The sequence below is a fragment of the Erythrolamprus reginae genome, chromosome 5 (assembly GCF_031021105.1).
Source record: "Erythrolamprus reginae isolate rEryReg1 chromosome 5, rEryReg1.hap1, whole genome shotgun sequence".
In the NCBI taxonomy this organism is placed as follows: Eukaryota; Metazoa; Chordata; class Lepidosauria; order Squamata; family Dipsadidae; genus Erythrolamprus; species Erythrolamprus reginae.
The window spans coordinates 90,550-102,021 of NC_091954.1; the positions used below are offsets into that span (position 1 = coordinate 90,550).

The 11,472-nt window shown below is 51.3% G+C and overlaps 1 protein-coding gene across 1 annotated transcript in view; it reads left to right on the top strand.

Moving 5' to 3' along the window:
- Positions 1 to 5,004: 5,004 nt before the first annotated feature.
- Positions 5,005 to 11,472, top strand: part of OGDHL (oxoglutarate dehydrogenase L) — a 43,285-nt gene continuing 36,817 nt past the window's right edge. Inside the window, 2 exon segments of the mRNA XM_070751896.1 lie at positions 5,005 to 5,058; positions 9,490 to 9,702. Of these exon segments, the coding sequence (XP_070607997.1) occupies positions 9,508 to 9,702 (195 nt within the window). The 5' untranslated portion in view covers positions 5,005 to 5,058; positions 9,490 to 9,507.

The window sequence follows — 11,472 nt, forward strand, 5'->3', positions numbered from 1 at the left end:
GGCATTATCTCCCCCCCCACACACAAATATTCATAGCAGGATGCCAATCAGACCAACAGGGAAACAGACAGGACTACCAGCTCTGTCTTTCACACTACATTTGAGCCGTGGGCCGATGGTCAGAATCAGCACTTTCATTCTCTCCTGCGGTGTCTTTCTTGAGCGAAGGAACCAGAGTTTCCAAACAGCTTCCCTCACAAGCCACAGGAGACGCGCTCGGCTTGGGCAAAACTCCTGGCTGGCTGCTGCCCAGATGTTCTCGGGGAAGAGCCAGAGGTTTTGAGCCACTAAAAGCCAATTTAGTTTAAACTTTTCAATCACTTTAGAAGGCTGAGTTTCCATATGAAATGGAAACGCCTCTTTTTAATCATGGTTACTGTAACAACCAGGTACTAATCTGCCCATATTTCAATATAATTTCAGGACTTCACCTGGGGACCATCTGGGCTCAGACAGCCAGTGGCCTGAATCACAGTTCCGAAGGATGGCCAGTCCTTTGGTCACTGGAGGTTCATAAATCCCTGTTGTACATGACATGTCCTCTGTCTCTCCGTCCGTCCACCCGCCCGTCCAGCTGAAAGTGTCCCAATCTTTTCTGGCCTGACCACTTGAATTTTCTCCCATCCTTGCTGGCCCTCTTTACCTAGGAAGACCCCACTGGCCGCACTTGGAGAGTGAGGGGCCCAATCCCTGAAGCGGCCAGGGTCTTTGCATAGGTGGGAAGGCCACGCGTGCTTCAGAACCGAGACCAACCCGAGGCGGCTCTTCTTCCAATGGGTGATGAAAAGATAGACAACTACAACAGGAGAAGCCAGACCCACAAATACAAGCACAGGGTCAGCTGGGCTTCAGACCTCCAGACCCATGGTCGAGGGAGAAGGGCGTGGACAGAGACAAAAGGAAAGCCAGACCTGAGGCAGAAGGTCCATAAGATCCACCCACAAAGAAACCACCCAATCCCAAAGGTGTCCCAAGATGTCCGGCGGGGGCACCGTTGACCCTGAACAGGCTGCAAACCTCTCCCTGTAGCCTGGCAGGGCGAGGGGAGAACTTCCCCCCTCCCTCACCACCGGGTCAGACCCAAGCAGAGGCCTCTCCAGCACAAATCCCCCCCAGGTTCCCATAGTCAACTGGCCTTCTAATGACAGTGTGGCGAGCCGATGCCCCCCACCCCGACTTCTGCATCGGCTCCCCACGGTCGATGCCAAAGGGAACCCACCCTGTTCTTCTTCTTCGGAAGGACGCTGGGCGGCTGAGGCCGGAGCTCAAACACTTGGGCCGCTTGGAGACCACCCTGATGCTGGGGGAGTTGGAAAGCACAGAGGAGAAGGGGGGAGGGGCGGCAGTGGGTGTAGCTTAATTGAATGCCATGGACAGTGGAGGGTGTGGGGACCGGACACATGGTGGGGTCCGTGGGGCCACAAAAAGTTCAGTGGCTGAACAATAAAAACAAGCAGTTGTGGATAAATCCCAAGGAACATGAAGCGATATCTGTGGGGGGGGGGGCCAAGGTGGGGCGTCCCCTGGGAAGAATCACTTTTATGGTCCTACCAACAATGGCGGCTCAGTTCCACCCGCCGCGCCCAGAGGAAGAGCTTTAAAAGGCTGGCGTGGTGAATGAAAACGACGGCAAACAGATGCCTGGCGCCTGACTAGGGATGGCCCCCTGCCTTCCCCTCAACCTGTCCTCTTTCCACGGGCAGGTGGGCGGGCGAGAGGTCTGGAGCCCAGAAGGGTTTGCAATGGGAACAAAGGAGGCGTTAAAAAGGGGACTGGAGGCCTGGCACCTGTGCAACAGGTTGGGGAAGGGGCTTCAAAGGCTTCCATTAAAAATGGATGCGGCACCAAGAACAAAAGAGGAGGAGAGCAGAGCCCTGGGCTTTGTCCTGGCAGAAGAGGTCGCCCGGCGGGGGCTTTCCTGCTGGAGGGGGCTGCGGCTTTGAGGCTCAACATGGTGTTGATTAGTGCAAACAAACCTTTAAGTGAGTGAGGCACCTTTCCAGAAATTGCAATCAAACTCTGAGAGGGGGGGGAGGCTCTTCAAAAGCTTCATTAGCTCCCCCCCCCCAAACACCACCTCCCACCACTGAAGGGCTGGAGTGGGGGGCAAACTCCTTTTTTCTGAAGAAGTCCTTGGCTGGTTGATTGTTTTTGCAAATAGGAAACTGCCTGGATAGAGAAACATCAAGAAAGCCCCCCCCCCCCCCGAATGCCAAAGAAAAGGCCCCAGGAAAGGCATGAAATCTACATTAAGGGAGAAAAGCCTGGCCGGTTGCAGATCAGCCATTAAAGGCATATTCAGAAACAGGTGCAGTCAGAGAAGGCCCTTCCTTCCCCATAGACCTATGTGCAGAACAGCATTGGGATGAAAGGATTCCAGCCACAGCAGCAGCAACACAAGGAGCCCCCCCTCCTCTGCACTCGCCCCAGGATCCCCTACGCAAGGTCAGCCTTGAAATCCTGGGCCCAGAAAGCTCAGGACTATGCCGCCTTAGACACGACCTAAGCACAGCCCATAAAACCATCTGCTGCAACGTCCTTCCTGTCAGCGACTACTTCAGCTTCAACCACAGCAACACACGAGCACACAAACTCAAAGTGAACCGCTCCAAACCTGACTGCAGAAAATATGACTTTAGCAACAGAGTAGTTGATGCCTGGAACTCAGGACTGGACCAACCCCCCAACACTTTGCCCTTAGACTGTCCGCCCTTGACCTCTCCCGATTCCTAAGAGGGTCAGTAAAGGGCGTGCATAGGTGCACCAGCGTGCCTCCCGTCCCCCTCATCTCATGTATATAGACAGCGTCACATCTGTGTCCACCAGCAATACATACTTGCCAAAAACCATCCAACCCACCACAGAGGTCAGAGTTGCTTCCCTTGGACCAGAGAAATGGCAGCCGGAGCAAGCAGGCTGTGTGGGGGCTGACATTCGCCCCCCCCTGCAACAGGGACATTAGTCCTAGGAGGAAATAAAGACACAACGGAACCAGCAGAATAGGCATACAAAGGAGAATAGCCATTTACGGTTTATCGGGGTGTTTGGAAGGGAGCGGCTGACCCCTCCTTCTGCCACCCACTCAGAGGGCCAGGAGGGGAAGAATCCAGGCCACCAGATGCTGCTGCAGTTTGTGTCTCCCAGAGTCTGGGATTTCCTTGACCCCCAAAGGCTGCTCACCTTCAATGATTAAAGGGACAGGCAAAAAGGAGGCGGAAGAGAGGATGTCTGTGGATGATGGTGCCCGTAGTTCTGCTGGGAGGCTGAGGGGCCCCGTGGGTTGACTTACCGGGGGGAGTCACCATCTGATCTGCTGTCTCCTGGGGTGGTTGGAGGTCCCAGCTCCTTCTGGCCTGGGAGAGGGGGGAATGACCTCAACGACTTCCGGGTCTTTCAATGCAGATGGCTTGTCAGCTTTTTTCCTGCCAGCAAGGGTCATCCTAGGGATGGGCTTGGCGAAACACCTGGCTGCCTGGTGTCCCTCTTTTCCGCATCTGAAGCAGGCCGATGATCTGGGCTTCAGTCGGGGGGGGGGGGGGGCTTCCCCTTCCTAGGACCCTCTTTCGGAGCCCAAGTGGAAGGCTTGCCCGCTCCCTGGCCTGGTCAGTCTGCACCTCAGCCACCATCACATATCAGCACTGTAGCTAAATCCCAGGGCTCCCCTCTAGAGCCGCAGCCTTGATAGACGTCCTCATCAAGGCCATCCATCCTTGAAGCCCTCTACCAAGGCCTTGACCTTTTCCTTTGCATCTCCCTGGGCCAAGTTGGCTCTTCTGTGACATGTGGCTCAGGAATTCTGGGAGTTGAAGTCCACAAGTCACAGAAGAGCCACTGGAATGTCCTGCTCCCTCCGGCCTTGGCCCCAATTGTGATGAATGCGAGGGAGGTGGAGGTCTTCACCTGTTCCATGGCCGAGAGGGCTGGGACGGGGCTGTTGTGCTGCTCCAGGCCTCACAGTAAAACAAGCACCACCATGATGGGCCTGGGTGGCGCAGTGGTTAGAGTGCAGGACGGCAGGCTCCCTCTGCTGATCACCACCGCTGCCAGCGGTTTGGCCGACTGGATCTCACCAGGCTCAAAAGTGGACTCCCGTCCTTCCCAGGGGGGGGCAGAGGAGGGCCTGGGTTGTTGGGGGCAAACATGTGGATTCCGTCAACCACTGACAGAGGGCTGGGGAAGCGCTGTGGAGCGGGATATGTAAGTATTGGATTTACATGATGTTTTGTACTATTGTTGTTAGCTGCCCCGAGTCTACGGAGAGGGGCAGCATACAAATCCAATAAATAATAATAATAATAATAATAATAATAATAATAATAATAAATAAGTCTAAGTGCTGTTGGAAGTCTATCACTACCACGTCCTCAGGAAACTGTGTTTTGGGGGAAGAAATCCAGGAAGGAAAGGATGACAGGCGCCCAACGTGGCGGGCCTTAGGGCTGCGAATGTCCAAGCAGAGGAGAGGCCCGGTTTCCTCCCCTGAGGAGGATCCTGCGTCCGGTGGGAACGTTTCCCTTCCGATTCGACTCCGAGACGGGCGTCATCGTCCGAGGGTTGACCGCCAAAGCCTTCCTGACGGGGCAGCCGGCCCTCTTCCCTTCCCGGGAGCCCCGCCATCCAGGCAAAGAGGAGACGGGAGGGCCTCAGAAGGCCGGCTCTGCCCGCGGCCCCTGAGCTGCCCCTCGGCTCTGGCCAGAAGGGGGGGGAGGGAGGGAGGGAGGCTCCTGGGGAAGGAACACCTGAGGGGATTCATGTTAGGGAATTGGGAGGCCTAGCAATGGAATGAATTGAATAAAAATCAGATCTGCTGCTTATTATTATTATTATCCTGCAACTTTTACCCGTCTCGCCCTGCGGGAAGGCCAGCGGGGGGGGGGGGGGGAGATTCTGAGGGAAAACAAACCCGCAGCCTCCTTCACGAAGACTTGCGGGCGCCGTCGCCCGCGGGCGCCCACTCGGCGGCCCACAAGAGGCCGCCTTCGAGCCAGGCGCGCATGCGCGGCAGCTCCAGCACCGTTCGGACAGCGGACAGCGGCTCCCCGACCGGCAGGCCGGCAGGTAAGGCCCCCGGGCCCCCGGGGCTTTGGGCTTTTGGCACTCGCGGGGTCTCGGCCCCGTAGGGTGCGGGGAGCGGGGTCGGCTGGGCTCCCGCGGCACCCGAGCCCCCGGCGGGCACGTCAGAGGGGGGCATAGGCCGCAAAGGCGAAGCGGGCGGCCTGCTTTAACCTCCCACCGCGTTGCCACGGCAACCGAGCGCGGCCGTTGAGGCGCCCCGCGCGACGCTCGTCCCCATGGCAACCGGCCCGGCCCGCCCCTTCTTCCGCCGGGAGAGGGGCCGGTTGCGCAGCAGCATGAGGAGAGGGCGAAGCCGGGGTTTCCAGGGCAACCAAGCCCCGCCCCCTCCTCCTCCTCCCGGAAGGATGCTGTCCCCTTGCAGGAGCTGCCGTGAGGGGGCTCTTTTGCCCGGGGAGGGGCTATAATATATAGAGACAGACAGACAGAAATAGATAGATGGATACAGTATATATAGAGGCGTCTTTCGTCCCCTGTCCAATTTGTCTCCCCTTATCCCATATGTCATATATCTTCCCTCCATTGTCATATCTTTTCCTTATATGTAATACTTCATTTCCCTCGATATGTTTTGTGTATTGGACAAACAAACAAACAAACAAATAAATAAATAAATAAATAGATATGATAGACAGACAGACAGATATGATAGATGGGTGTCTGCTGCATAATTAGATGTTTGGTGGATGATAGGAGTGGGTGATAGGTGTGGATAGGTATTTGGTACATAGATATAGTAAGAAGGAGCAAACCTTCGCTTGCTGAATTCGACCGTGAAGCCATATTTTTCAGTGTTTAAAGCAACAGATTCCTTTATCAGCGAATCACCCAAGCTGGACCAATCTCAGACCCCTGAAAATTTAGTCATTAAGGGGGTCTGGAGGTGAACGTTGCATATGCCTGTAGAAATGACTATGCTACATGAAAAATATGAGTTGTGATCTTAATTCCATTATTACAATGGCAAAATCCAACTACCTAAATAATTTTTTTTTAAATGCTCAAGACCGTTACATAGAGTGTATTAAAATGATCTAAGAATAAGGCTCTTCTGCAATTTCGAATTGTCATTTTGTATAAATATAAACTAATAGTATGGAACAATAGCCTTAGAACTGACAATGAAGACATCAAGATGATGGATAACTTTGCCTTTTAAGACCAATGATCAACAATAAAGGAACAGTGAAAAAAATACATAGACTAGCAGACCTTGAAACACATATTCGAAATCTATGATGTGCTTATATATACAAAAATGAGAATTATGCAAACTGTGGTGTTGCCTGAGACTCTTGGTGGAAGGAGAGGTTGAATCTCAAAGAAACAGGATGGGAAGAATATCGGTGCTTAGAAATTCAGTGCTGGACATAAACTCTTTCCACTCCTGCCCTCAAAACGTTGATATAGAGCACTGCACACCAAGACAAGTAGACACAAGGACAGTTTTCCTCCCCCGCTGAATGCCGTCACTCTGCTAAACAAATACTATCATTCCCTCAACACTGTCAAGCTATTCAGTAAGGCTGCATTACTATTAGTCTTTTCATCGTTCCTGTCACTCATCTCCTCCCACTTAGGACTGTATGACTGTCACTTGTTGCTTGTATCCTTAAGATTTATATTAATATTGATGGTTTCCTGATTGCTTATTTGACCTAGATGACCATCATTAAGTGTTGCACCTCATGATTCTTGACAAATATCTCTTTTTCTTTTATGTACCCTGAGAGCATCTGCACCAAAGACAAATCCCTTGTGTGTCCAATCACACTTGGCCAATAAAGAATTCTATTCTATTCTATTCTATTCTACTCTACTCTACTCTATTCTATTCTATTCTATTTATTATAATGTCTCTTTTTCTTTTATGTACCCTGAGAGCATCTGCACCAAAGACAAAATCCCTTGTGTGTCCCACCACACTCGGCCAATAAAGAATTTCTGTTCTATTCTATTCTATTCTATTCTATTCTACTCTACTCTACTCTACTCTATTCTATTCTATTCTATTTATTATAATGTCTCTTTTTCTTTTATGTACCCTGAGAGCATCTGCACCAAAGACAAAATCCCTTGTGTGTCCCACCACACTCGGCCAATAAAGAATTTCTGTTCTAGGGTTATGGGAGAGTCCCCAGCACCATGGACAGCGACAGAGGAGACTCACAGAAGCCCAGCATTCTCCCCAGAGGCACAAGTGACGACACCCAAATTCCTTCACGTTGTGCAGAGGCCTCGGTCTCTGAAGGAAGGTCTAGAACCAGAATAGAGCAGGAAGAGACCTTGGAGGTCCTCAAGTTCACCTCCCCCTCCCCGGCTCAAGCAGGAGATCCTGCACTACTTCAGGCAGATGGCTGTCTGGTCTTTTCTTCAAAACCTCCAGGGATGAAGCCACCACAACACCTGAATGCAAACCCTTCCGCTGGCTCATTGTTCTCAGTGTTAGGAAGTTTCTCCCGAGTTCCCGTGACTGCTTTCCACCCATTGTTTCTTGTCTTGCTCCAGGAGCTTTGGAGAAAAGGTTGAAACCCCCCCCTTTCTTTTGTGGCAGCCCCTCAAATATGGGACCACTGCTTACCTAGTTATAATATAGTTACAGCTTCTCTATAAGTAAAAGTAATCAGGAAACCTAATCTTTTAGGACTGGACTAGACCAGACCAGAACAGAACAGAACAGAACAGAATTCTTTATTGGCCAAGTGTGAATGGACGCACAAGGAATTGGTGCCTATGCTATGCAGTGTACATAAAAGAAAATATACATTTGTCAAGATTCATGAGGTACAGCCTGGCATTTGGGGGAAAACTGTTCTTGTGTCTAGTTGTCTTGGTGTGCGGTGTTCTTGTTGGGTTGCAGAACCAGGCCAGACGCAGCTCCTCGGGCAGTTTGTGCTTCCTGAGATGTTGTGCTTTTTTTTTTTGTGATGTTTGGTGACCATTTTGGGTGCATAGGAGACAGTTCCAGCCTTGGGAACCCGTAGACTCCTACCATTCCCCAGCCAGCCATGTCCGCAGGTCTTAAAGCCGTCCACATTGGAGACCCCTGGCCTAGCCTTTATTTTCTGCCATGTCCCCAGGGGGGAGGGAGCTGTGGAGGATGGGCGTTCCCCTTGAATCCCCCCCCGCCCTTGGATGAGGGGTGCCCCTCCCAGTGCTTGAAGAAAGGGGCATCCTGGGAGATCGGATCCAGAGACGCTGTGGACTGCAGACCTGTCCGTCTCTGTGGGGAGGCTGGGGTGGGGGGGGGAGAAAGCTGGCCAGAAGGTAAAGTGTTGCAGTCCAGGGCTGGGTCAGTGTCCGTGCAGGCTCATCCTCAAGCGGAGGCCCCGGCACTGCCCTCTTGCTCCCATGGGGTGAGCGCGTCCTGCTTTTGGAAGGGGGGCTCAGCAGATGGGCCGACTCACTTCACACGGAGGGAAAAACCCAAACGCACTCAATGGCATTAATGGCAGCACTGCTGACCACCAACAGGACTCCGATTTCAGGTGCTGCTTTTCTTGCGTGTGAGAAACTCCGGACATTTGCCCACCTCCCCTCCTTCTGGCCCCGAGGAGGCTCCCTAGCTGGGCAATGAAACGCCTGACAGAAAGTTACCAGGCTCAGGCGGCCCCCACCGCCCCCACCGGTCTCCTCCTCCTCTGCCCCCGCTCTCTTTCCGCTACTAGCCCCAGTGACGCTACGTCAGACTTCAGATCGTGCAGAGCGCAAGAGCCATCACGGCCTCCCTCGGTCTGCCCACCTCTCTCCAACACTCCGCCACCTGCACTGGCTGCCAATCAGTTTCCGGTCACAATTCAAAGTGTTGGTGATGACGTACAAAGCCCTACATGGCATCGGACCAGAATACCTCTGGGACCGCCTTCTGCCGCATGAATCCCAGCGGCCGATCAGGTCCCACAGAGTCGGCCTTCTCCGGGTCCCATTGACCAAGCAATGCCATCTGGAGGGACCCAGGGGAAGAGCCTTCTTTGTGGTGGCCCCGGCCCTCTGGAATCAACTCCCCCCGGAGATTAGGACTGCCCCCACCCTCCTCGCCTTCTGCAAGCTATTGAAAACCCACCTATGTCGCCAGGCACGGGGAAGTTGATATACCCCCCCAGCTATTACGCTTTATGTATGGTTTGATTGAGTTGTACGATTATTTTAATTATAAGGATTTTAAATTGTTTTTAATATTGGATTTGTACACTTTATTTATTTATTTATTTAATTAGATTTGTATGCCTCCCCTCTCCGTAGACTCGGGGCGGCTCACAGCAACAATAAAACAATGTACAACAAATTTAATAATTTAAAAAACACTAAAAACCCCATTATTAAAAGCAAACCTACACACAACCATACCATGCAACGTTATTCTTGTTTATTACGTAAGATAACCTCCGTGTCTTGTCTGTGTTTGCACTCACGCAGTCCACCCATCGATGAAAGATGATGAGCCACCTGCGGCTGCTGGCCGACACTGTGAAGTGTTGTGGCCTGGCTTCCTTTGCGAAGACCGTGTTCCGGCCGAGTCGGCCTTACGTTTCTCCGGGAGTCCAGGAACCGTTTTTGAGCGGGAGCAACTCCACCTACGTGGAAGAGATGTACTATGCGTGGCTGGAAGAGCCCACTAGCGTGCACAAGGTAAGACCACTGCGCCCGAGACTTCCTGGGGACCCTTCCCTCTTGTTTATTCAGGGGAGAAAGTCCTTGGTGGGTTCAGAAATGAAACTTTGATTGACAGGGGGACACACCAGCAGGCCATTCAGCTTTTATGTTATTTTGATAACACAATCTCAATTTTGTCGTGATTATCCTGTGTGGTGAAATCTATTTATGCTTCTGATTCTGACAGAAGAGTGGAGGGAAAGGAACTTATTTGTACCTAGTTTATTAATTACGTTAGGAGTTCTTGTGCTTTGCTATTTCTTAACAGAGCAATATTCCATTCTCAGTACTAAAGTTTAACTACTTGGAGCTTCAGGGCTTTTTTATTTCGCAAAGTTTAAGCTCTTAGATTGGTTGAGAATATCAGCAGATTGGATTAGGGGTCTTGAATCTATGCAAATAAAAGAAACTTTTATTACTAAACGTTTAAATAAACTTTAAGATATAAACTTTTATAACCAACGCTGTTATTTAATAGCTTATGCTTTTCCTACAGAATTCTGTATTTTTATTAGTTGCTGGATATGGTCTATGGTTGCCCTTTTTCCCATGAGATATTTTTAAAAAAACCAAGTGTTTTGATTCCCAAAACGCAGGTACAGACCTTAGAAGCTGCACAGGCAAATATGGCACAGAGTTATGTGAATTCCGTCTTAAAGTATTCTAGAATATTTCATTTTAGCCACCCTGTATCCTCAGGGAGTGGGCGGCATATAAATTCAAATAACTGAATGAATGAATGAATAAATAAATAAATAGATAAAATGAACTTTCGAGGGAGTTGTCTCCTGACGAGAGGCTGATGTAACTTTCCGCGGAGTCCACCACCTGGTTGAGGTCTTTTTTCCATGCGGCCTGGGCCACTCGCGCTTGCTGCGTTGCCGGGCTATGCTAAACTCCCAGGACATGTGGCGACCCAGAGTCCAGTGGGGCCTTGGGTGCCATCCCAAAACACCTGGAGCCCCCCTGGAGCCCCTTCCTCGGCACTGACAAATTCACCATCGCGAAAAGGCAGCTTGACTCAGAACAGCTTCCACCCTGCGAGGAGACCTCCGTCTCCATCACTCAACCACACCGGCCCAGCCCAGGTCCTTGGAAGGACTCTGTAGGTGGACAGTCCAGTCTAAACCTCTGGCTGACCGTGCCATGGAGAGTGACACAAGCATGCTGTTGCCTAGCTGTCTTTTCACACTGACTAATGACGGAATGTTTAGCAGGAATAAGATCTGGAAAAGAAGAGATGTTGATAGAAATGCAAAAGGCAGACTCGCTGGAGCAATAGCCTCACCTATCGTGATGGACGGGCGTGACGGTTGGTCACTAAGAAGGGCTGGTCGAAGGAGAATTGGCGCTTGTGAAGAAGCACGGTGGTCTCTTAAACTACTGCATAAGCCACGGGCAGTCAGAGTAACTAACTCCTATAAAATCAGACAGATCCCAATCCCTGGAGGCTAAACTCATAAGACAAGGCCTGATTTACTTTGGCCCCATCGTGCGTGCAAATTCATCGGAGAAGGCAAGGGAGCTAGGAACGGTTAGCAGAGCAAGAAGACGAGAAGGGGAACAAGAAGGGTCGAGCGGACCCTGGCTCAGTAACATCAAATCTGATACAAAGGGCAACAGCCAACAACCAGAAGAAACTGTGATTGACAGGGCGGCAGGGAGAGCACTTGCCTATCACGTCGGCCAGAGTCGGACACGACAGAATGGCTAAAACAAGAAATCTGCAAATTCTAAACAGGAAGC